Consider the following 26,215-nt stretch of genomic DNA (forward strand, 5'->3'; position numbering starts at 1 on the left):
AGAACTTTGGTAGTTGCCATCTTGTGGCAGTAGTCGCCTTCCCTCCTATAGAAGCTTCGGTGACTGAGAATGGAAGTACGCATGTCATTGATTGTGTGCAGAGACAGGTGCAGGAACTCTTCTTCCACCATCCTGTGAAGTTTCCTGAAGAGACCTGCATTGGTGTTTCTAGCATTGCTTAATCACCAGAGTTTGCTTCTTGCATCTGTACCTGACTGGAAGAATCCTTGCCACCTGCAGCTCCAGGTCACCTCTAACTGGAACCAACAGCGGGAAATCCAGCCTCCAGTGAACCCCAGCAGACCCACAATCATCTGGGAAAATCGAAATGGGGCAGGTAAGTAAACAAAGTGAAGCTCGCCTCGCCCTGCCCTGCCCGTTCTCCATAGGATAACATTGTAAGCAAGTCTCTGTCTGCTAACCTTCCATTCCACTGCCTTTTGCTCATCGCACCTGGGTATTAACTCCTAAAATACAGAAGACTATTTACTTACCTTAGTAAAGTATTGTATTCCCTGTGACAAATCCTTGGCGGCTGTTCCTTCTCCCCTATGAGGGAGCCTCTTGCTATGAGGCCAGAGAGGTGAGGCAGCTACCCGATAGTCACCCCTGGGGGTGTTACTCAGCAGGTGAATCTCATGGGGGGGGGGGAGATTCCCACCCCTCCCCCCATGGGACTAGCCACAACTGTCTGGGAAGAACGCGGTACACACAACATATCCCCACCTCCCTCATCCTGCTACACTAGAGTCCCATAAATCCACACACTTCCATGCATCTTTGTATAATAGATGACATGACCTTCCTGGAAAGTACTGGGATGAGGAAAAGTAGGGATCACCTCTGTGAATCACCTATAGAAACTGGAACGAAGAACGACGCAAGAAACCCACTTGAGAGTAAAAACATCAACACTGAGATGGGGAATAGGCGCAGAGCAATGCAGAGTGCCCCGTGGAACCAACATGAGCGGTCCAGACAATGTGAAATAAAAAAGTACACACCGAGGATAAAACAGGAAGAAGGACTTTAAGACCTGTTGGAGATCCTTCCTGGAGGAGCCGGGAGCTTCACGTGACAGCGAAGCAAGGGAGACACGAGGAGGGCGAGACACTTGGCCCCATCAGATGCGTCCCCGGTAACTCTGTGGTCTGAGCAAAGAAGACGAAAGAGGGCAGGACAACCAACCAACGTGGAGAGCTTGTGTGCACCGAGCGCTGGAAGCGCACTGTCCAGGAACAGGGGAATGCGGTGAGGACACCTTGGTTCGTGGAGAGACTGTGAGAAGCCCGAGTGGGGAAGCAAAACCAACAGACAACTGGAAATCGCTGGTAAGAAGCCTGGAGAGGTTCGGGTGGCCGGTATGGTTGGTGGGAATCCTGATGAGCGGAGTGGTTGCAAGGAACAGGTCTGGGACCCGCAGCAGGTAACAAACTGCCTCTAAAGCCATCTTCTTAGTTGGAGTACCTGACAGGATAGTAAACCAGGTCTGCAACATGGAGAAGAGACAATCTCATGGTTCTGGGACATGCACCCTTCTTTGAAGACCAAGAGAAGGGAGTCATTCTTTTGGTATTACAAAAACCCTAAGAGAGGCCAGGGGAAGAGAGCCATACTCCCTGGTACTTGGGAACATTGTGTTTAAAATGTGTGAAGATTGTGACGAAGGCCAAGAGAGGGGAATCATTCTCTTAACATTACAAGAGGCCTAAGAAAGGCCAGGGGAAGAAACATATCCCCAGGCATTGTGAACTGTGCAAGCCTGAGAAAGATCAGGGTAAATAAAGCATACCCCCTACCCAGTGTTTGTGAACTTAGTGGAGAGTATGAAAGGCATGGGGAAAACACCAGGGGGAATGTGAATGTTGTGAAAACACTGGGAAAGACCTTGGGAAGGGAATCCAGGTCTGTGATACTTCTCTCCGCCATCTCCAGCTAATCCAGAATAGGGCTGCAACACTTACCCTTGGCCTCAAGCCCAGGGACCTTATCTCTCCAGCCCTCTGCATCATCCATAAAGCTCTCTGGGGCCAGGGACCACGCCATCTGCAACTTGCTCTCACCAAATACTCTCCTTCCAGATACATCCGATCCTCCGGCTCCAACTCTCTGCTTGTCAAGCGCTCCTCTAAGCAGAGAGCGGGTGGCCGTTCTTTCCTCGGCTAGCTCCCTCGTCTGGAACAGCCTCCCCCTTTATCTCCGTCTTCAGCCGGATCTTAAGTTCTGCAAGCACCTAAAAACCTTCCTCGTCTCCTCCTTCCCCGCCATGCTAAACCTCCACAGTCTCTGCGATTGCTGGCCTGGGCCCTTATATGCCCTTCTGGGTCCTGGCCTTCTGTCCATTCGCCCGCAGCATCTCCCTACCCCTGCACTTGCCTTCAGGCACCAACTGGTCCGTGATGTCTTACAGGCCTGCACTTATTGTATTGGCTAGCGACCTCTTCCACCTAGTGGCTACTACCTGGCACTTATCTGTTGCCTTTGCAACTGTCTCTCTTGCACTCCCCTCACAGCCAAACCTCTGTGCAACCTCTAGCACTTACCCCCTACTCTGTCCCTTCTCTCTCTGCACTTGCATTCTTCAAATGTTCACAAGGCCTAGTGGGACCGCTATTGTATTTTGCTCATCACTGTTAACATATTCCATTGTCTTGTGTTACCTTCCCTTTGGCCTATGGGCGCTTTGAAACACAATTCCTTGATGTATAAGCGCCTTACAAATGACACATAAAATAACAAAATAAAAAATTAATCAATTGGAATGTTGCTTTGATTTGGAACCCAGACCTTTCAATCTGTAACTTTTCTTGTGCCTTGAAGAACTGAAACCTGGGGAAGCGAGTCATTCCCTCAGGAAATATTCCCTTCAGACTACTGGCAAGGTTGTCTGCTCTACAGAAGAAGGAAGCCATTCTTCTGTATTAGGAACATTTCCCAACTCTCTTTCATTTGAGTTAAGTGTAAGGAATGGAAATGGGCTTTTCAGACAGGATGGTGGACTATATAATTTTAACAGACGTCCTGACAGACTCCTTAGTTTTAAGTTGAGGCAGGGAATCCCCTCTTAGCAGCGGGGATAGTTTTTTTCCCCCCTTGATTTTCACCAAATAAAAGGTTTGTAACCACACCAATGCCATCTGTGCAAAGTCTGTTAATTCCACACCCTTACATGTTAATGGACATTTGTACCGCACACTATCGCCACCGGAGTAGTCCCCTGGCACTCTGAAAGAGGGAAAAGGGAGGGTGAGTTAGTGGGAGGAAGCTGGATAAGTGCAAGAGAGCAGTGATGTGCTGTTGGCGGCGTCAGCCCGGTGGATCCGTTGGCTGGGCCTGGGGTGTTTGTGGCTGGTAGTGGTTGTGTCTGTTGTGTGCGTCTGTGTGGTTTTTTTTGTTTTGTTGTTGCACAAAAACAAGTAAATGATAACTTACCTGCAAATGCTCATTCTGGTGAGTAGCATTGTGGTGCCTGTGACTTTGGTGCTCAAGGCCCCCCATTCTTCTTAGCGTTTGGACTGCTTAAGTTGGGGAATTCACTTGTGAACTGGTTTAATCATTTATTGCATTATTGCATTATTGTATTTACCTCTTGTGTTGAATAAGTTATTTGAATGCATATACGAACCTATGGTGAATGTATATTTGTTTGAGTATTGTGTGATATTACCAGTTTCATTTTTCAGTGTGTGCAAAGGCCTAGCATAAATAACTGTATTTCCAAGGGATTGGTTCCTCCGACGTATTCCACATCTGACAGGTAATCACCACAGCTGTGCTGCTTTGGAAAATTTCCTGCGTCGATACGCTGTCCTCTAGGGCCTCCGTCGAGCCGACGTCACTGGATGTTATAAGTAGGATGCACGATGCCCATAGGCTCAGTTCTGTTTTTTCCGTGAACGTGTTCGCTTCAGAGGTCTCGGCGCGCCTCGGTTCTTCTGTTCATTCTATCGGTTCTTCGAACTTGGTGTTTGTGAAGATATCATGTCTTCGTCTTCTACTCCGCGGTCGGGATTCAAGAAGTGTCGGGATCGCGGTTCCAAGGTGTCACTTATGGACCCGCACAACGTCTGCCTCTGGCGCCTCAGCGAGGACCACGCCACCGATGACTGTAACGATTGCCAGTTGTTAACGTCAAAGGCCTTGCAGGAGCGAAAGTAGTAGTTTAGCTGGGCTTTCGACCGACGATTCGAGATGCGACACTCTGCGTTGTCGGCGTAAGTCCAGGGGGACTCGGTCCCAGAGTGGTTCCCGCCATTCCTCTGCCTCGTCGAGGCACTCGCGGAAGTGCCATCACCGGTCACCTTCCCCGTCCTCGTCCGAGCACTCTGCCAAACTTCGGGTTGCTTATCCCAACAAGCATTCCTCTCCTGCGGAATGGGATACATTTCGTTCGGAGATGGCGATTTTCCAATCGCAGGGCTCAATTCCGTCCGCGCCTTTGAAAGAAGCTGTCTGGGAATGTGCTAGGGCCACCGTTGCACACCTTCAGACTCGGGTGGTCGGCACGATCATCGGGAGCCTTCGAGGTCCTGATCGGACAAGGTGGATCTCTCTAGCCATGCCTGCTCTAAGTCCCGGTCCTCGACGCCCTCGAGACCGGTGGAACCTGTGAGGTCTTCTAAGAAGACAACGGCGCCATGTCCGTCGAGGGACTCTCTCGAGGCTCCGCCTCCGAGGAAGTCGGCGCCGAGGCAGTCGAAGGACACGCTCGGGGCACCGTCCTCGAGGCCTGTGTCGAAGCAATCAGTGCCACACTCGACGCTGATTCCGTCGAAGCCCTCAACGCCTTTTGTGGAGGCTTTACCGGAAGTAGCCCGTGCATCGGTGGAAACTGAGGAAGGCCCTGAAAAAGTCAGTAAGGCCTGTATTTGAGACTTTTTCTGTGCCCTCATCCAGGGATTTATTCGAGCCTCTGGATTACATCTCTGAGGTGGATGAAGGGTCTGAGGAAGGTTTGGTTCCTGATGGGTTTCCTGATGACCTGTTATCTGGTCATAGCCAGCTGGAAGACCTGTGTCAGTCTTTGCACGACGCCAGTGGTCTTGATACCTCTCTGGAGGTTGAGTTTGGCAGGCCTGAGCCTGGTACGCATGCTGAATCTTCGTACTGGCGACTCATGTCGAGGGTGATGGTGTACTTGGGGTGGTCTGTGCCACCAGTGGATTTTCTGCTGGATGACCTGACAGATATCCTTGACCAAGGTCCACCCACTGACCCGGTGCTGCCATTTCATATGGCTTTACTGAGCAGGGTGGCAGTGGCTTGGACTGCTCCGGAGAGTCTCCCGACTGTAAGCAAGTTGTTGATGAAAAAATACCGTCCAGCCAGTAGCGACCCCTGCTACTTGACGACGCACCCCATTCCGGAGAGTTTGGTGGTGCAGGCGGCTACGGCCCCGGCAAAGCAGGCATTGTACCCTACCATCCCTCCTGATAGGGATGACAAACGTTTTGATGGCTGGGCGAAGAAAGTGTTTTCTTCAGGGGGTATGGCTTTACAGGGCGCCAATTCCGTGTGTGCCTTAGCACGTTTCACTCACACTCTGTGGAACTGTCTCTTTGGCGGCTGAACATATTCCCGAAGGGGAGGAACAGGATGGTTTTCTTGCCCTCGTTCAGGATGGCAAGGATGCCATGTGTAAATCCGTTCAGTCGGGTCTGGACATGGCAGACTGTCAGCCGGTCCATTGCGGCGAGCACCGTGATGCGCAGATTTGCGTGTTTGCGGAAGTCGGGTTTGCTCCTGACGTGCAAGCCCGGCTTCTCAACATGCCCTTTGATGGTGTCCATCTTTTTGGCAGCAAGGCTGACGAGAGCCTTGAGAGGTTGCAGACCTCAAAGGCTGCAGTGAAGTCGTTGAGCGCTGCAGTTTGCCACCCTCCACCTTTTCGTCCTAGGGGACAGCAAAGGAGGGGAGGTTCCTTTAGATACTACTCGTCTTTTGGTAGATCGAGGGGAGCGGCCAGTCAAAGGGGCCAACGTAGGAGTGCAAGAGGTGGTAAACAGGGTACTCGAGGTGCCAAGGCCGCTCGAGCAGTTGCCTCTTTGCCCTCAGGCATTGCCGCAACGGCTTCAGCTCAGTCATGAGGCCATGTCCCATGGTTTGCCGGTTGGGGGAAGGCTGGCGCAGCATCTTGTAGAATAGCGTGTCATTACTTCAGATCTGTGGGTTCTGGAGATCATAGCCCACGCCTACTATCTTACTCTCCGGCAGAGGCCTCACGACAATCCACCAGGGAATCTCTTTGAGGAGTCTGCATCCGCTCCTTGCGCAGGAAATCAAATCCCTGCTGGAGAAAGGCACCATAGAACTTTTGCCTGTAGCGGAGAGGAACAAGGGATGGTATTCCCCATATTTTTTTATCCTGAAAAAAGACTGGATTGAGACCCATCATGGACTTGCGTGGTTTGAGCAAGCTCCTCAGGAAGGACAAGTTCAAGATGGTTACTCTCTCTCAAGTCCTCCAGGCCCTTCAACTTCAGGACTGGTTGGTGTCTCTCATCCTCATGGACGCTTAGTTTCATGTGCTGATTCATCCCAAGTACAAGAAGTACCTGAGGTTCGTGGTTGGCGACTCGCACTTTCAGTTTCGGGTCCTGCCGTTCGGATTGACCTCTGCCCTGAGGGTCCTCACTAAGCTCATGGTGGTGGTGGTGGCAGCGTATCTCAGGAAAGGGGGGAATCACGTCTACCCCTACCTTGTCGATTGGTTGATCAGGGCGCACTCTCCCGAGCAAGTCCTGGATCTTCTGTCAGTCACCTGCCACTCCCTTCACAAGCTGGACTTCTCCCTCAACTTGAAGTCCCACTTGACACCTACCAAGTGGCTCCAGTACATCGGAGCAGTGCTCAACATATCCCTGGGGCTGTTTTTTCCACCCCAGGTGAGGACTCATGACATTCTGCAGATGGTGAACAAGTTTCAACATGCCCAGAGTCTCCCGACGTTCGAGTTCTTGAGGTTGCTCGGCCTCATGGCATCCTGCATTCTCCTGGTGCCAGAGGCCAGGCTGCGGATGAGATCTCTGCAGTGGGCTCTCAAGATGCAGTGGTCACAGTCCTCCGGCAGGATGCCGAATCCCATTCAGGTACCGCCCTCGGTCACCCAGGTTCTTCTGTGGTGGGCCGTCGAAGGCAATCTGATGTAGGGGGATCCATTTTGGCTACCCTGGCCGGAGGTGATGATTGTGACAGATGCATCCCTCACGGGATGGGGAGCTCATGCCAACGAGTTGACAGTCAGCAGTCGTTGGTCTCCGTCGGAGGCCAGACTCCATATCAATCAGTTGGAGCTGAGGGCCGTCGGACTAGCCCTGAAGGCTTTTCTGCCGTCTGTGTGGGGGAAGACTGTCCTGATTCTGATGGACAATACAGTGGCCATGCACTACCTGAACAAAAAGGGGGGGGCGGCAGGGTCTCTCCATCTGTGCAGAGAGGTGATGCAGCTCTGGTCCTCGGCCATCCAGCAGGAAATTTCGATCTCGGCAGTTCATCTGGCCAGAGACGAAAACGCGGCAGCGGATGCTCTGAGCAGGCAGAGCACGGTCTCTCAAGATTGGGAGCTGGCTCAGGAGATTCTCCTGGAGATCTTCGCCCTTTGGGGGACCCCACAAGTGGATCTCTTCGCCACCAGTGTCAACCGGAAGTGCGAAAGATTCTGCTTGCAGGAATTTCCTCCAAAAGGAGCCTTAGGGGACGTGTTCGTGGTGGAGTGGTCCTTCCCACTGCTGTACGCTTTTCCTCCAGTCCCTGTCATTCCGCAAGTGCTGTGGAGGTTACGAAGGTTCGGTTCCCGAATGATCCTCATTGCTCCGGCATGGGCCAAGAGAACCTGGTACCCGGGCCTTCTTGACGAGTCCATCTGCCCTCCACGCTGTCTTCCCTACCGAGACGATCTGCTCTCACAGGAGGGGGGGGTCAGGTTCTCCATCCAGAGGTCCAGTCCCTCAACCTTCATGCTTGGCTTCTGAAAGGTTGAGGTATAAGGATTGGGTCCTCCCTGAAGACGTAATGGAGGTGTTGCTTTCGGCCAGAAGGCCTGCAACGAAGTCCCTGTACCGTTGCCGTTGGAGAAAGTTCTGCGACTGGTGCAGGGTTAACAATGTGGATCCTTTTTCATGTGCCATTCCTGTGGGTTGTGTCTTTTTTTGGTTTCGTTAGCCCATAAGGGCCTGCAAGTGGGTACCATTAAAGGTTACCTGGCGGCGCTGTCCATATTTAGGCGCTCGTCTGAGGAGCGTTCTTATTTTAAAATTCCTTCGATTTCTCAGTTTTTGAAAGGGCTCACTAATGTGTTCCCACCGTCTCCTTTCCAGGTGCCCGGTTGGGATTTGAACCTGGTTCTAAAATTCCTCATGGGAGCTCCGTTTGAGCCTTTACATTCTTTTTTTTTTTTTATAACATATTTTATAAATGCAAACAAAACAAAAGGAAACTAAAACTTAGTTGGCATTGTCAAACACACAGGTATACACACTTTCTCAGTGATTGGCTCTTTCACATATATATAATGTAAACATGTTAAGCATATTAAGTCTGTGGGCTCCTATCAGTTGCCTGGGTGGTCTAGTTTTCAGCTCTTCATCAGGCCTCCCGCTCATTTCTTGGTGTCTTCAATGAACCGCCCATCTTTGCCATATCTTACTCGCTTTCCCTGGGCATCCCCTGGTGTTATACACTCTTTTTTCCATTGGCACACACATGTCTACATCTGTTACCCATTTCTCGTATTGTGGGGGCTAGGCCGAGCCCCACAGTTGGGCCAGGTTCCTTTTTGCGAGGCCTGTGAATGTTGCGAGCATGAGTTTTTCAAAACGGGATATCTGTCTGCATCTATCCCCAATTTTAGGAGTTTGGGGTCCATTGGTATCACTCGGCCAATCACTGTTGAAAGCCTATCACAGCATTTCTGCCAAAAGTTCTGGATTTGTGGGCATTCCCATAGGATGTGGAAGAATGTACCTCTCGTTCGGTGGCATCGTAGACAGTTGGGATCTGTCGCTCTCCCCCACTGGTGTAAGGCCTCTCTTGGGTAATATATCCTGTGTAGGATTTTTAGTTGAATCAGCCTGATTCTAGCCGAGATTGCTGTCTCTCTGGGGTACATGAAGGCTGTGGTCCAGTCCTCTGGTTGTATTGGGCCCAGGTCTCTTTCCCATTTCTCTTTGAGATCTGTGAGTTCTGTTGTGGCAAATGAGGTAATCGCATTATACATTGGAGAGGTAATTGTGTTGTCGATTCGCTCCATCACTGTTCCTTTCAATCGGAGTGCACTCTGGTACATTAGGGAAGTCTATCTCACTTGTGGTGAGTCCGTGTCTCATCTGTCTGTAGTGAAAGTGTTCTGTTTCGGTTAGGTTGCATTTGTCGCTTAGGGCTTGGAATGTTATTATTTCCCCATCTTGTATCATGTCTTCTAGTCTTGCTATTCCGGCTGCTTCCCAGGTTGCCCATTTGGGGAGTTTGCTAAGCTCAGGTAGGTGCCTATTGCGCCACAGAGGTTGTTTCAGTGTGATCTTCCCTTCCCATCCTAAGTGTCTGTGTGCGTGGCCAGTAGTTGTGTTTGGGGCTGGTCGTGTTTTCCTTTGGTAGAGACTCTCTAGTGGATTTCCCTTTCCCCACCTTGGTGTCTGCTCTAATGTGTGGTAGTGCTGGGTCGTTTTGTAGGATATCCTTTACTACTGACATCTGGACTGCCCAATAGTATGTTTGTAGATCGGGAAGTTCGATGCCGCCCTCCCATACGGATCGCTGTAGGGTTTTCAGTGCAATTCGAGGGTGCCCTCCTCCCCACAACAGTTTCCAAAGTGTCTTGTCTAATTTGCAGAATTCTATTTTTGGTATGTATAATGGTGCGTTCTGCAGGATGTATAGAAACCGGGGTAGGGCCAGCATCTTAAACAGGGCAGCTCTTCCGCTAGTAGAGTGAGCGGAAGGGTCATCCAGTGCTTCACGTCATTCACAAATCTATCTCTAATTGGATACAGGTTTTTGGTTACATATTGTGTGAGATCTGTCGTGATCTGTATCCCGAGATATCAGAATTGCACTTTTTCAATTTTATACAGGCATTTATCTAAGGCCGTTGCGTCGAGGCCCTTGATCGGGAATAGCAAGGATTTATTGTAGTTAACCCTTAGACCGCTAATGGTTCCATAGCTGTTTAGTATATTCGTGACGATGGGACATGAAGCTGTTGGATCACTTAGATAGATCAATAGATCATCAGCATACAAGGACACTCCATCCTCCCAGTCCTGGGCCCACTGAAACCCCCTCCATGACTGTGTCTCTCTCAGCATTATCGCTAGAGGTTCAGTTGCTAGTGCGAAAAGCATCGCAGAGAGGGGGCAACCCTGTCTGGTTCCTTTTCCCAACTTAATGCTGCGTGAGGACCAGCCATTCACCCTGATCTCCGTTGTCGGGGCATTGTATAGGAGCTTGACTCATCCTGTGAAATGGTCACCAAAACCCATTCTACCCATCATGTGCCATGGGGCCCTCCCAGTGGACTGAGTCGAAGGATTTCTCAAAATCAATAGTGAGGAGTGCTAGTGATTCCTGTAGGGATGGTGCCCTTTCAATGGCAGCGTGAAGTCTGTGAATGTTCATTTGCGTGGATCACTGTGGCATAAAGCCGCATTGGTCCAGGTGGACGAGAGAGGTTATCACTGTTTGTAGTCTGTTGGCTAGTATTTTCGCCCGTACTTTGGCCTCTGTATTTATATGTGAGATCGGCCTGTAGGAGCTACATGCCTCTGGTGGTTTGCCTTCCTTGTGTATCACCACTATACTGGCCTTTCTGAGGTCTGGAGCGAGAATTCCTTTCTCTTTTGAATTTAGGAACATTTTTAACGTGAGGTGCTATTTCACCACTGCCAATTTTCTTCCATGTTTCCACCGGGAAGCCATTGGGTCCCGGGGTTTTCCTGTTTTGAAGCTGGGAGATGGCTATTGTCAGTTCTTCCTGTTATTTCTGCTTCCAGATTTATTCTGTGTGTGTCATTCAGTGATGGGATGTTAAGCGTGTCCAGCATGCTGGGATCCGTCGGCAACGTCGGAGGAGCGTATAGCACCTCATAATATGTTGCAAAGGCCTCCTCAGTGCCTGGATCAGTTGAGGTCCAGTCTGTGTTTGTTGTGCTTATGCGGCGCACTTGGAAGTGACCCTCTTCTCTCCTCTCCAGCCATGCTAGCATCTTGCTAGCCTTGTCTCCTGTCTCATATAGCCTAGCGCGCATGGTTCTGTGCGCCTGCTTCGCGCAGGTCAGCGTGACGTTATGCAGTTTTTTTGTGCCACTAATAAGGATGTGTTGTCTTCAGCTGCTCCTGTGCTTATGTATTTTGCCTCAGCGTGTTTCATCTCTGCTTCCGCATCTTCAACCTCTTGCCTGTGTGCCCTTTTGTGTGCAGCTGTCCAGCTCAGTACCTCGCCTCGCAGAGTTGCCTTATAAGCTTCCCATATTATCCCTAGATCACTAATTGAGTCTTGATTTAATTCAAAGTATGTTGCGGTCGCTTCCTGGATCTTCTGTTAGTTCTGGAAATCCTAGGTAGTATGCTTTCAGCCGCCAACTTGGCGGGGGTTGGGGTCTTTCTGTCTCGAGCAGCATCGTCAGTGGGGAGTGGTCTGATATCCCTCGGGGGTGCAGTGTTGCATCCATTACCTTGTGTATGCTTTCATCAGGGAGAAAGAAGTAGTGTAGTCTAGACAGTGACGCATGTGTGCCTGACTGGAATGAATATTGTCTCTTCGCTGGGTGAAGATCTCTCCAAGCATCCTTCAGGCCCAATGCTGCTGTAAAGGTAGCGAGTTTGATTGGTAATGCTGGATTTCTTCCCCTTATGTGTGCGATCCTCATTGACGTTCATCACCTTGTTGAAGTCTCCACCTATTACCAGAGTATCTGCCGTGTTGTTAACTATGATTGGTGTGATGTCTTCTATTAAGGCTGTCATGAGTGCTGGGGGTGAATAGATTGCTAGTATGGCGATAGTTTGGTTCCACAGTGTGCCTTGTATGAAAGCAAATCTGCCTCCAGGATCTTGGGTTACAATAGATATGTCGTTCGGGGTTCTTTTGTTTACCAGTATTAGTACCCCCCTCGAGCCCGTGGAGAAACCTGCATGGATTGCCGTCCGATATTTTGTTCTTTTGAAGAATTGGCACATTGTGCCTGCTAGGTGCGTTTCGGTGAGTAGCATTACGTCTGGATTGTGTCGGTTTATATACTGTATTACTAGTTTTCTCTTGATGCTGTTTCCCAGTCCGTTCACATTCCATGTCATGCAGGTTGAGTTCATTGATCTTTGGGTGCGGTTCTATGTGCGGGTGGCCATTGCTTCCGTAGGAGGTCCTTTTTGCAGATTCTATTTGAGATACCTTGTTGTCTTTTCTATTCTCTTTGATCGTTCCAGCCGTATTGGTCCAAGTGCCAACTATTAACTTGTACAAATCCAAACTTCCCCCTCCCCCTACTCCATCCCTAACTGAAGCATCTGTCGCCCATTGAACAAAACGTTTAACTAATCAAACTAATGTTAAGTGCTTCTTGTCACCTTGGTATTAGGAATACTGCATTGTGCACTTGGTGCTGTGGGGCGGGTTGTGTTGTGGCAAGTCTTGGGCCGCCAGCTTCCTTATGAGATGCATTTATTTTCCGGTTGCTGTGACTTAGGCGGCTTTCACTGATCCTACGCAGTGAGCATATTCCTTTATTTATTCATTTCTTGTGTTTATTTGTCTCCTCTCTGTGGTATTGCTTCCATCTCTTGTCGTGGTGGCTCTTCTGGCAGTCCATTTGGGCGCGGCCTGTTTCTTCTGGATTCTTGCCATTTCCATGGGCCCCAGTCTGCCTCCAGGTTTCCCTCTGCCCAGGCCCATGCTTCTTTAGGGTCCGTAAAGTGTATTGTCGTGCCGTAATGGTATAGTTTCAGCTGTGCTGGGAACAGTAGACCATGTTTCACGTTCAGTGCCTGGAGGCGCCTCTTGAAAGGGTCGGAAGATTCTCGTTTTCTGCACTTCTCTGGTGAAGTCTGAGAAGAAGCCTATCTTGGAGCCGTTATATGTAATCGCTCCCTTTGTCCTGGCCATTTGTAGCACTGCATCTCGATCTCTATAATTAAGGATCTTAGCTATCACTGTTCGCGGTTGTCCTCCGGGGAGCGGTTTGCCAGTTGGGACTCGATGCGGACGTTCTACTGAGAAATATTTTGATATGGTTTTGGGAGCAAATAAGTCAGCAAGCCACTGCTCCAAGAAGAGTTCATGCTTGCCCCCTCAGCCTTTTCGGACAGGCCAAGTATTCAGATGTTATTTCTTCTTGACCTGCCTTCTCCCTCTTCCACCCTGTCCTCCAGCACCTTGATGCGTTCCAGTACTCTGTTAATTTGTTGGCCCATTTCCCTCAGTTCGTCTTCTGAAACAGATATACACGTCTCAGCTTCTCCGGTGCGGACGAGAGCTTCTGAAGATCCTGGCGCAGCAGGGAGACCTCTGTGCTAATACCGTCCATTTTGACTTCCATGGAGGTTCGCGAGTTGGAGATGGCGTTCATCACGTCTCTTAGGGAAAGATTTTCATCAGGAATTTGTGTGTCCTCAGACCTGTTTAGTTCCATTAGCTGAACCGTGGTGGAAGTTGTATATTGTTCCATTGTGCTTTGATTGGCTGCCTTCTTAGCCTTTTCTTTGCCCATTACGGCAATTATATGTTGGCCCGTTGTTGCTTTGTGTCTAGGTCCAGAGTATGGGAGTAGTTCACCCTGTGCTGCTTGTGTTGGTGGAGAGGGTGGTATCCCAGCCGTGCTGTGCGTCAGATCGGTTGTTTTCTTGTCTATTTGGGATTCCCCCCATGTTGTACTCGGCTTGTCTTGCTTGGTGCGTTACTTGCAGGCTGGGTTCCTCCGTCTGTTAGGGCGATAACAGGGTCTCACTATCCTCTCCACCGATCCACTTAAGGACAAACTTGTTACAGTGGGTTGCTTATGGGGATTGCTTCAATCTTTGTTCCGATTGTGGCTGCTATTTGGGCGTATTTCTTCCAGTTGTCAGGGTTGGGTAAAAGCTCCTTTTTTCATGTCCCTGTATCTCGCTCTGGTTCTGTCTTCCCAGCCCTTGGACGGGATTGTCCCACTTTGCTCCCCTTGTAGGACTCTCAGCTCGGTCTGTCACTTGCCCTTGTGGCAATTCGTGTTGGAGCGTTTTGTGTGGGCTGCCTGTTGATTTCTGTCTAGTTGTGGGCTCTCCCTTATTCTCGCCTCCTGCAGCAGTTCTTATTTGGCTGATATTGTAGCCCGTGAATTAGGCCAGCCTAGCCAGTGAGGCGGGCAGGGTCTCCTCTTTCCTTGCCTGCTGTTCTTTCCGCCTGGTTCAATGTCTGATGCGTGTTCCCCGCCTCCCTCTCTCCTTACCGGTTCGTTTGTGTTCCGTCTGGTGTTTCCCCACTGCAGGAATCTGTTGTCAATCGGCGGGCTCTCAACGTTATACGGAGTGCCCGCGAGGGCTTGTGTCCTACCTGGATCGGGGTTCGGGAGGTTGTGTCACAGCCCGCTTTCCGGGGCAGCTCCTCACTCTTGGAGTTGGAGTCACCCCGATCTCCGTTTTCACTCCTCGGGTGCGGGGTACAGCGGGGAAACAAGTGTGCGTGCGCGCCTGCTTTTCGCCACAAGGTCGTTCAGTCCACTGGGCACTGGCGCCTCTCCCTCGCTCCGTCGGCCCCAGGGATGTCAAGATGTGAGGACGTTTATCCATTTGGTGCCCGATGGCCGTCCCAGCGAAGGCGAATCGCCACGGCAGGATCAGTGTGTCTCCGTCTCAGCCGATCTCTGCAGTGCCTTTATCTCACTTCCTCTTCGCCTGTTTCAGAAGACATTAGTCTGCGTTGCATTTCTTTGTCGGCGCCCGGTGGCCATCTTGGGTTCGTTTCGATGCTGGTCGCCATATTTTCCCAGTCGGATTTCTCCTGATCTCGCTTCCGGTTCACCTTCCAACTTCAACGATTCGTAGCCTTGGATTCGTACTCTTGGTTGGTGTCGTTTTATGCTTGCCTACTCGTGGTTTTCTTCAGGATTTTTCAGGATTCTCCTGGCGGCCCGGGAGCTCAGAGATCACGTCTCCATGCTGAGCCTGCTGGCCACGCCCCTCCCGAGCCTTTACATTCTTGCCCTTTGATGCTTTTGACCTTGAAAACTGTATTTTTAGTTGCGGTTACTTCCGCTCGCAGAGTGAGTGAGTTGCAGGCACTTTCCGTTGAGCCACCCTTCAGTGTTCCATAAGGACAGGGTTGTCCTTAGGGTTCGTCCTCCTTTTCTTCCGAAAGTTGTGTCGGAATTTCATTTAAGCCAGAAAATCATTCTTGCGCCGTTCTATCATCATCCGCATCCTGATGAGGAAGAGGCGAGGTTCCATAGGTTGGATCCTAGGAGAGCTTTACGTTTCTACATCTCACGAATGTCCTGGGTCAGAGTGGACAATCAGCTCTTTGTAGGATACGCTGGAAGGCGTTTGGGACAAGCTGTTACTAAACACTTTGTCTAGATGGATTATCTTGACAATTTCTGAATGTTACCGCTTGGCGGGTAAGGACCCTCCGGTAGGCTTACGGGCCCATTCCATTAGGGGTGTGGCTGCCTCTACTGCCCTGCAGAGGGGTGTTCCCATTCGTAACATTTGTGAAGCAGCCACAAGGGCCTCTGTCCATACTTTTGTAAAACACTACTCCCTGGATAACGCCACCAGGTACCCCTTGATGGTATCCACTTGCAGCCCTTGATGGGGTAGGTGCAGTAAAAAAGAAAGCACTGCTGGTGCATTACACGAGAAAGGATCAGATGCAAGATTTGCTCCAATGGCAGCAGTGTAGTGCTTTTTTTGCTGGTCATCTAGCCGAAAGCAACACCTCCACCACATATCCCGGGAGGTCCCAGGCGTTGTATCTTAGCCTCTCAGAAAGCAAACATGAAGGTTCAGAGTTCCGATTCCTCGGTGAAGAAGATGGCCTCCCACTTGTGAGAGTAGGTCCACACTCTGGGGCAAGATTCCATGGGCAAGATTTGGCCTTTGGCAAGGCGGTCCTCTATTCTTCAATTTAATTGGGCATTCTACAATTCTAAATTCTTTTCCCACCTTCTTACGCTGGTACTGCTTTGGGAGTCTGTCATAGATGTGGAATACGTTGGAGGAACCAATCCCTTCGAAGAACAAGTTACTTTCTTAACTGGTAACGTTCTTTCGATGGGATGTTCCGACGACGTATTCCACATCTCTCCCTCCCTACCTGCCCCTCTACAGAATTTCTTATGCAATTGCAGCTTCAGTTTCCGCAAGGCTTTCTGTAGTCATCCTGGCAGAAGATGGGTGCCACACGTTCTGGGGAAAAACTGCAACTGAGGCTATGGGCGTCGTGCGTCCTACTTATAACATCCGGTGACGTCAGCTCGACGGAGGCCCTAGAGGACAGCTTATCGACGTCATCGACGCAGGCGCGGAAAATTTTCCGAAGCAGCACAGCTGTGGTGATTACCTGTCATAGATGTGGAATACGTCGTCAGAACATCCCATCGAAAGAATGTTACCAGGTAAGAAAGTAACTTCTTTTATACTAAGCTGTCTAAATTGGATTATTATGTATTATATTGTGTGGACTCATTGAGTGCATTTGGCCCCACTCACGCTTTCCTGAGAATAGCCTTGGATGTTGTCAATTGCTCACTTGTTTGGATTTTGGTTAACCTCTGAGTTCACTATAACTAGGGTGGCCTCCTAAAATCTGCCCACCAGGCCAGATTCTAGGAATCCATCTTAACAATAGGGAGAAGAGAATCTGTTGTATATGCAGGAAACCTGGCCATTTAGAAACTGCTAGACATCTACTGATGCAATGTCTTAAATTGGCACCCGTAGGATTTGTTTATTTTGAGTTTTTCCATAGATTAAACTCCATTTGAACAGATGGATTTCAGATTCAATGCTTGGTGGGTAATAAACTTCACCTCATCATCATGGTGGTGAAAAACGTGATGGGGAATGAAATAAATCAAATGGAAACATGAATTGTTGAATAGGTCAATACATAATGTAAATATAATGTCCTGTTATCACATGAAAAGGGGATGGGTGTATATGTATTGTATTATTTTTTCTATGTTTTGCAGTTTTATAATTAATATTTGTGTGTAAAGTTAACCATATCACTAAATAAATAAATAATAGCTCAACAAACCTGCTCCCTTGAACATGTGTAGATAAAAGCACCCTAGTGCACAAATGTGGAGCCTGAAAGGCACCCTTGGTACTGGGCAATTTAGCCCGATCCAATTCTATATAAGTTACATAATTTCAAAAGGGAGAAGACCCTCTTGCTGCCGAAAAAGACAGGGTGAGAGGCAAATTGTTGACAGGCCCCAAAAAGTGACCCTAGAATCCCAGAGCAGATGAATTTGGTCTAGAAGAGAAATTAAATACAGTGGAGAGGAGTGAAGCTAGTAGATGCTTCTTACAGAGAGAAAACGAGCTAGAGGTCTTATGTAATAACATCAATGGCAAAGCATGCAGAGCTTTCTTGGTCTGATGTTTATATTATCCCATTCTATACTGTTAAGATGGAGCTTGTTCAGCTGAATTTGTTGCCCCAAATTAAACATTTACTTTTGTTTCCAAGAAATCTAAGAACTGTGTGGTTTCATAGTTTGCATGATTTTGGGGCGAGGGGTTGATGGGTTGTTTTTTCAACGCTTTTAGAAAGAGAACTGTAAGAGTAAATCAACTATTGAGGTGTTTGATGCAGCAAAAACATACAGGATTGATGAACAATGATGGGAAGGAATTTGGTTTGGGTTTGGTCCAGGTTGGTGAAATGTAAACAATTCTTGCTTGCACCCTTCTTAAATTCTACATCAATCGAGTTTAATGCCCACGTCCTCTTATTTGACAGATGATGGTAGCAGATGTCTTCAGTCACCGGTTCTACAAGATTTACCAGATGGAGGAGTCTCTTAATTCAATTCTAGACCGTGATGACATCTTCATGTGAGTCTTGATGAGTTGCTAGGGGAAAGATTTGGTATGAAGTATTGTGATGGCAAAAGTCCTAACTTGTACTTCTGGCAAAAGTTTGTGTAAGTTTGCTTTTGTCCTGTCCAGTTTACTGGCCTTTTCCATGTAAATGTCCACACGTTTGGCTTCACCTGGGATGATAATGTAGTAGCATACGGCTAGCATCAACATTTCAGGCTTGTGCCCTTTTTCAAGATAAACAATGTTTCATAGACCTATTAAAAAAAACCAGTCACTTCTGGAAAAGAAAGTACACTGACGCCATTATAACAAAGAGAAAACACCATACTTTATATGCAGTTCACATGGAAGAGACTATGCAAATGCGGAGTGGACTGATCCAGCTAAACAATGGGGCATGGAACAATTGCTAAAGGCTTTTCATGTTTGAAGATAACAAACTCCTAGTATCCAAAAGAGCCATGTGACTAAGGAAGATGAAAGGACAACTACATATTATTTAGCAGGGGAGGCATGAAACGATTGAGAGGGATAAACATGCTGATAATGGTATACGGCAGCTAGAAAGCATGAAAAACACTAAACTGGATGCTATATGAAAAAACTAAGAGTGAGCTCAAGATAACTACATAATTGAGTTGTTAATTATAAGAGCTTAAAGAATATTAATGAAACTACGTTAAGATTCATTATGCATTCTTCTTTTAAACGCTTTATGTACATTTCTGTGCATCTTGTTAGAGGACACAACCCTGAATTGTTGGTGGTGGCACAAAGTCATAAATTAATACGTTAAATAAATGCCCAAAAATGTTATGAAAATGACTGCATGTAGTAAATGTATAAATAACATGTTTGTTCATACATATATCCACAAGACCCCAGGATGAAAAAAAAAATCGTTTTGTTTGTTGGATATTTTTCATATATTTATTAGGACAGTTTTTCTAAAGTCCATCTAAGGGCTTCATAAAACCATACATCTGTGCCAGTAATTAAATCCACTCTTAATATAAGGCTGTACCACTGGAGAACATTTGGAAGTATAGACTGAGCAGCCAGACTTCTCTTCGGAGGTACAAAGACATTGTAGCATAGACATGGTCCAAAGAAACACTGAAACACTGTGTATTGTAAAAATAGAGGGGTAATTTAAATATGAGTAGACCAAGATAATTCTTGGGTAAGTATGCACTATAACGTCATATAAACACAATCCTAAAAACCACCTCAATACCTATGATATGCAAAGCAAGGTATAACCTTAACTCGAGGAGCAAGAAGCAAGTCAAGGTGAGTCAAACCTAAGGTTATACATTCAGGGTAGTGATATACTATTCTTGGGAAATAAAACAAGGTTAGATATACTTTCAGAATACAATCGGTATGTCGAGGGGCAGAATGCAATTCAAAGGTAAGCATAAACGTAATGTCACTTAACTTATTCTTTCACAGAGATGCAGTTACCACACTAACTTCTTTAGCAACTAAGTACTTTTACACTTGTTGTACTTTCAAGGCAGAATCCTTTTGTTAGCTAGTCCTTCCCTAGTCTATTGCATGACTTCTCTCAGAGGCAGAAGAGGGACCCTAGTGGTGTCAGCTGTAGGCAGGTTGAGATAGGGTTCAGTTGCAGGGAAGTCAAAGGTCCAAAGGAGATGTTCTTAAACAAGTAAGTATTCATTTTCAGAGTTAGTCAAAGTGTTCAGGGACTTCAGATAAGGGTCCCTATATGTGTTCCAGCATTAGACTTGGGCAAGTGCTATGGGCAAACTCCCAACCACACGAATCACCTGTTCAGGGAGTTCTCCGAAAGTCCTACTGGTAGTAAGACTTTAGTAAGCTATCCCAGTGGTTTGTAGAGCTCAAAATCTTAGTATCGGTCTGTACTAACTCGGGACCTTGGTAGAGTGGCAGAGCAGTCAGGCTTAAATTAAGAGGAAGATGTGAGCTGTAGGCAAGTACACAACCTTAGCTAGACATGCACATCAAAGAAGCTCTTAAAATTATAATTTATATAAAATTGTATATTTATTATATATACATACCAGAATCACTTTAAATACTTTAAACATTTACACTAGAACATTTCGGAATACTTCAGAATACCCTTTAACGGACACTTTCACACTTGTTCGCAGTTACATTTGAGGCAACGTGGTAAAGGGAAAAGACAATGTTATCCTATTATCAGTTATTATGCGCTCCTGCGGTTTTTAACAGTTCATACGGCAAAACATTTACTCTGCAAACACATATAGTAAAGTCACTTAAAGGGAGCAAAATGGTTATTTGTTGTAACATTAGCCTGGTTCAAAGTTCTAGAGAGCTTGTCTTGGCCCAGTAAGTCTTTTAAGTCCCAAAACGCAACCCTAGCTAAAGGCAGTTCGGAGAGGACTCAAAGGCTTGATGAGCAGCAAAATATGAACAGCTCCTGAGGATTTCTTCCAGTCTGTAGGGTTCAGTCCCTTTAGGCTGCTGCACAATCTTTTGGGACAGTCATTTGTCAGCCACAACCACACCACCCTTCTACTCCGTCTTGGAGAGGGCATTCTTTTCGCTACTCCACTTAGGCACAGGGGAAGAGGTTGGGCTTCCCAGAGAGGACAAAGGAGGTTCTCGCGTACATCCAGAAGCCGTAGAGGAAAAACTGCGAAGGAAGCCACCTCCTCACTGCCTTCTTCCATAGCCCCAAAACCTCTCAGAGCACTTTGCACTCAGGACCAAGGTGGGAGGCAGGTTGACCCAGCATCTGCAAGAATGGCATTGCATTACTTCAGATGCATGGCCACTACAGACACTGGCCCAAGGGTACTACTGTCTTCCATTTCTAAAAAGGCCCCCAGATTGTCCACCCAGCAAGCAATCTCTCAAGGAACTGGATACGCTCCTTCTACAGAAAATTCTTTCCCTGGTGGAGAAAGGTGCTGTAGCGGAACAATTGCATGCTTGGTTCTTCAGCTATTTTCTGGTTTCCATGAAAGACTGAGGACTGCAACCAATCTTGGACCTGAGACAGTTGACAAAGTCCATCAGAATGGTCAGATTCAAGATAGTCACTGTTTTGCAGTTCCTCCAGGCCCTTCAGCTCTAGGATTGGACGGTGTCACTCGGCCTTTATGATGATAATTTCTACGTGCATATCCGTCCCAAGCACAAAGTACCCAAGGTTCACCATTGGTACGTGGCACTATTAATTTTGAGTTCTGCCTTTCGGGCTCACCACCGCCCCAACTGTCTTCACCAAGTTGATGGCGGTGGTGGCAGTGAAACCAAGGAGGGGAGGGATTCACATCTTGCCCTATATAGATGATTGGCTGATCAGAGCTTGTTCCCCGAACAAGCTCTGCAACTTCTCAACAGCACCTGCCACTCTCTCCACAAACCGGGCTTCCCCCTCAACTTCAAGTCGTCCCAGATAACTTCTCAAAAGCTGCAGTTCTTTGGAGCAGTCCTGGAGGCTTTCATTCCTGAGTTGAGGGCTCAACATATCTTGCCGAAGGTAACATTTCAGAACACCCAACATCTATTGGCATTCAACTTTGAGGTTCCTGGCCATCATGGCATCCTGCATTTCCTGCATTTTCCTGGTGCCAGAAGCCCATCTAAGGATGAGATCCCTCCAGTGGCCCTCAGATCCTAATGGTCACAATTCTCAGACATGATGATGGGCCTTCTTCAGGTCCCAAGCAAGGTCGAACAGGATCTCCTGTGATGGGCCTGCAAGGAGAATGTGCTGTTAGGGGAACATTTTTGACAACCCTGTCCGGAGAGAACTGTAGTCACGGATGCTTCCCTACCGGCATGAGCAGCTCACTTGAGCGATCCGACAATCAACTGACTTTGCTCTCCATCAGAATCAAGACTAAACATAAACATGTTAAAGCAGAGGGTGATCGGACTGGTGCTGAGGGCCTTTTTACCTTCCATACAGGGGGAAGAATGTCCTGATAATGACGTACAACACAATGGTCATGCATTACCTCAACAAGAGGTGGTGTAGGGTCACTACCATTGTGCAGCAAGGCAATAGAGCTCTGGTTTGTGTGCTACAAAATGAGATTTCTCTGTCGGATGTTCACCTAGCCATAGAAGAGAATATGACGGCGGATGCTTTGAGTAGGCAGAGCATAATCTCCCACGATTGGGAGTTAGCCCAAGAAGTCTTTTTAGAGATCTTCGTCCTTTGGGGAACCTCTCAAGTGGATCTGTTTGCGTCCAGTATCAACAGGAAGTGCAATCTGTTCTGCGCCATGAATTGCCTTAGAGTGGACGTCTGGGGGACACATTCATAGGGAACTGGGAATTTCCACTTATGTACCCGTTCCCACCAGTCCCTGTCATTCCTCCGGTTATCCGGAAGTTGAGGAACTTCGGGAAGTCCATGATCCAGATTGCTCCAGATTGGGTGAGGATGTGGTACCTTCACCTTCTAAAAATGTCCATCTGCCCTTCAATCTGTCTTCCCCAGAGAGTGGACCTACTCTCACAAGTGGGAGGCCATCTTCTTCACCGAGGAATCGGAACTCTGAACCTTCATGTTTGCTTTCTGAGAGGCTAAGATACAACGCTTGGGACCTCCCGGGATATGTGGTGGTGGTGTTGCTTTCGGCTAGATGACCAGCAAAATAAGCACTATACTGCTGCCGTTGGAGCAAATCTTGCATCTGATCCTTTCTCTTGTAATGCACCAGCAGTGCTTTCTTTTTTACTGCACCTACCCCATCAAGGGCTGCAAGTGGATACCATCAAGGGGTACCTGGTGGCGTTATCCATTTTTAAACACACGCTCAAACAAGGCTCTTACTTTAAGACCACTATTTTCGTACAACTCCTCAAAGGTCTGACAAATGCTTTCCCACGGGTCCTTTTTCTGGTTCAGTCCTGGGATTTGAATTTGGAACTAATTTATTTTTGATGGGAGCTCCATTTGAACCTCTCTATTCTTGTCCGCTCAGGTTATTAACCTTAAACTATCTTTTTGGTAGCCATCACTTCAGCTCGCAGAGTGAGCTACAAGCTTTGTCATGCAAATTACCATTTTCTATATTCTCCAAGAAGGTAGTCCTGAGGGCTCGTCCCCCCTTCCTTCCCAAGGCTATGTCTGAATTACATCTGACACAGAAAATAACTTTACCAGCTTTTTACCCACCTTCTCAACCTTCTGAGGATGAAGAGTTTACACAGGCTTGACCCGAAAAGTGCTTAGTTTCTACATTTCTAGGATGGCAAATGTCAGGTAAGATGGCCAACTATTTACTGGTGATACCGGCCACAGGTTAGTCCAAGCCATGACCAAACAAAGTATTGCGTTTGATCATCCTATGCATTTCATAGTGCTACTCCATTTTGGAAAAAGAGGTCTCTGAGATCCTAAGAGCCCATTCCACCAGAGGAGTGTCAACCACTTCGGCTCTCCAAAGAGGTGTTCCAGTGCAGGACATTTGCAATGCCACAAGTTGGTTCTCACTCCACACTTTCTCAAAGCATTACTGATTGGACACCGTCAGGCCAGGACGCTCAATTTGGAAGAGTGTTTCTACACAGTACCCATCCATATATAACCCGGAAAATCATACAAAAGTCCACTTCTCCCACCTTCATCTTCAAAACTGCTATGGTAGTCCATCTATGAATAGAAATCCGTGGGAGGACACAATCTATTAGAAGAAAACAATATTTACTGGATATTCCTACCACAAATTCTCCATCTCTGTCCCAGCCTACCCCTCTGACTGTGGGTGCATTTAGTAATATACTTCTCTTTCAACGCCCAATGCGTTGTTTTTAATCCTCAAGTTGGCTTTACAGAAAGAGGGGAAAAACTGAGAACGGAGTCAACGGGCACAGTGTGTGCTAGTTAAACTAAAATGGACGTTGCGTTCGGATTTGGCAATGGTAACAATTGAGGGACGACTTGATGCTGCACAGCGCCCTTATGAAATGTATGCGACTGCAAAGCAGGATATGGATACATCTAAGATGTGAAATCCGTGAGAGGAACAGCCAGTAAAAAGAACATTATCAGGTGTAAGTAGTTTGTTCTTTTATAACTGACCGGCTAAATTGAATTATTGTGTGCCATACTGTGTGGACTCATTGAGGGCCCCTGACCCCACTCAGTCTCCTGAGATCTAAACCTTGACTTCTCCAGCATGGGGTCTGGCATGGATTCACATGCTCATGAATATTCCCCGTCGTCAGGCTGGGAATCCTCGGTAAAGAAAAAATCAGTATCAGTTTCGTTTCTGATCTGTCTTTTAGTAGTAACCAATCACTGATCTCTGGGTCATACTGCCCCCAGCCAATGACTGCCCTCTCCCTAAGCCCCGCCTCTGGCAGCCATCCTCAGATTTTTACCGCACGTTCAAGTGTTGGGAGTCCTCGTGCTTTAGCTCTCGAGTTTTTGCTGCGTTTTCGCGCTTTTTCAGGAGATTTTCTCATTTTTTCGGTTTAATCGAGCCTCAAGCTCCACCGTTTCTACTTCCGATAACGGGGACCTCTTTCGGAATTCTTCTACGCCCATCAAGGGTGAAGTTTTCATCGAGTTTACGCTTCTTGGAGGATTCCGGAAGATCTGCGGCAACGGACATGGCCCAGGTCAAGGGAAGCTCGACGCCCGGATCCAAGCTGTTCAGGTGCTGCCCTGGATGCGGATTACAGAATGTTTTCAAGGAGGACGAGCATTTGCGATGTATCTACTGCCTTCATGAGGACAAGACGCACGTGGAGACGGACTGTGCGCTCTGCAAGAATCTTTCGCAACGGACCAAGCAAGATCGTCGTTGCCGCCTCGCCGCCTGGCTGGAGAAGGGCACAGCAGGTGAGAAGGTGAAGAAAAAGTCTGAGCGGGCTTCTAAGTCCTGTGAGGGCGCCCCGGCGACCCAACAGAAGGCCAAGCACCGCGAGTCCGCAGGCACCGGGAGCGCCGAAAGGTCGGGCTCTTCGGCTGCCAGGCAGGGCGCGACTTCCCCGGCACGTTCAACCACAAGCCAGCACACTGGTTCGGGGAAGAGGAAGTCCGAGAACCCGGGTAAGCTGCTGGAGCGGCCCCGGTCGATCGCGAACGGGCCCGAGGGGGAGAAAGGCGCTGACCCTACCCCCAAGGTCGAAGGCCCAGGACGCACCTAAGGTGGTGAGGGCTTTGATCCAGCCAGCAAAGGCCTCTATCGAAGTGGTCGCTGCGGCCCTGGCGAAGCCGGCTGAGACTACGCCAGTGGAGACGGCCTCTGGGCCCAGAGTATCCCTGCCACCGCAGAGGGAATCCTCTTTCCAGCCCATCGTTAAGACCCCCGTGAAGACCCCGGCGGATAAAGAGGGGGGGGGGCTGGTGGCCATTACAGACTCAATAAGCCTCTGAGGAGGATCTGGTGGAAACCGTGAAGGGCCTCAACGAGAGGTTCGAGAAAGTTCGATCCCAGGGGAAGGATCCTGCTGAGGAGATCGAAGATAGCGAGGATGGCAATGACGACGAAGGCCCGGTGGAGCAACCGTCCCTCCCATCGGAGCCATTGCCAGAGCCTCAGGATAGCTCGGCGTTCATTTTGTTGGCAATCCAATCCTTATGTACTGAGATAAGGACGAGGTTACCAAGGACCCCGACGGAGGATCCTGAGCCAGGACCGTCGGGAAGCCCCCCGAACAAGCGGAGGAGAGTCCATCCCGCTCTGCCCTTCATGCCCACAAGGCCTGTGGACCCCTCATCCTCCTCGCCTGACCCTCAGGATGATACGGCGACTGATACGGGGACGGGTACGGACGACGACGGTGGCGATGATACGACGGACATTCCTTCATCGCCTCCCCCTCGGGCCTCACCGCCCGACGAAATTGGCTCCTTTCACGCCATGATAGCCAGGGCGCCCGAGCTCTTCCAACTCTGCCCGGAGGAACAGAAGAAGGAAGGCTTTCTTTATCAACGACGGGAGGCCAAGAGAAAGACGGTCCTGACAGTGCCGTTGCTCGACGACATCTGGGATGAAGGGCTGGCTGTCTTCAACCCTTCTACGACGCCCGCCAAAAGGGACAGGTACGAGAAGAAGTACCGGGTCCCCAACGCCGCCCCCTTGTGCCTCAGGGCCCAGCCTCCGCTGGACTCGGTCGTCTCGGCAGCGGCCAAGAAGAAGGCAGTGGGTGCGGCAGCATCAACTTCCACTTCCCTGCCGGACAGCGAGGGCAAGAGGTTGGACTTCATGGGACG

At 48.6% G+C, this 26,215-nt stretch overlaps 1 protein-coding gene across 1 annotated transcript in view; it reads left to right on the top strand.

Annotated features, from left to right (window-relative positions):
• Positions 1 to 26,215, top strand: part of USP11 (ubiquitin specific peptidase 11) — a 2,050,211-nt gene that overhangs the window by 987,876 nt on the left and 1,036,120 nt on the right. Inside the window, exon 12 of the mRNA XM_069647415.1 lies at positions 17,933 to 18,027. Within this exon, the coding sequence (XP_069503516.1) occupies positions 17,933 to 18,027 (95 nt within the window). The remainder of the gene's footprint in view (positions 1 to 17,932; positions 18,028 to 26,215) is intronic.

The sequence above is a fragment of the Ambystoma mexicanum genome, chromosome 2q (genome assembly GCF_040938575.1).
Source record: "Ambystoma mexicanum isolate Mex_15411 chromosome 2q, UKY_AmexF1_1, whole genome shotgun sequence".
NCBI classification, from domain to species: domain Eukaryota; kingdom Metazoa; phylum Chordata; class Amphibia; order Caudata; family Ambystomatidae; genus Ambystoma; species Ambystoma mexicanum.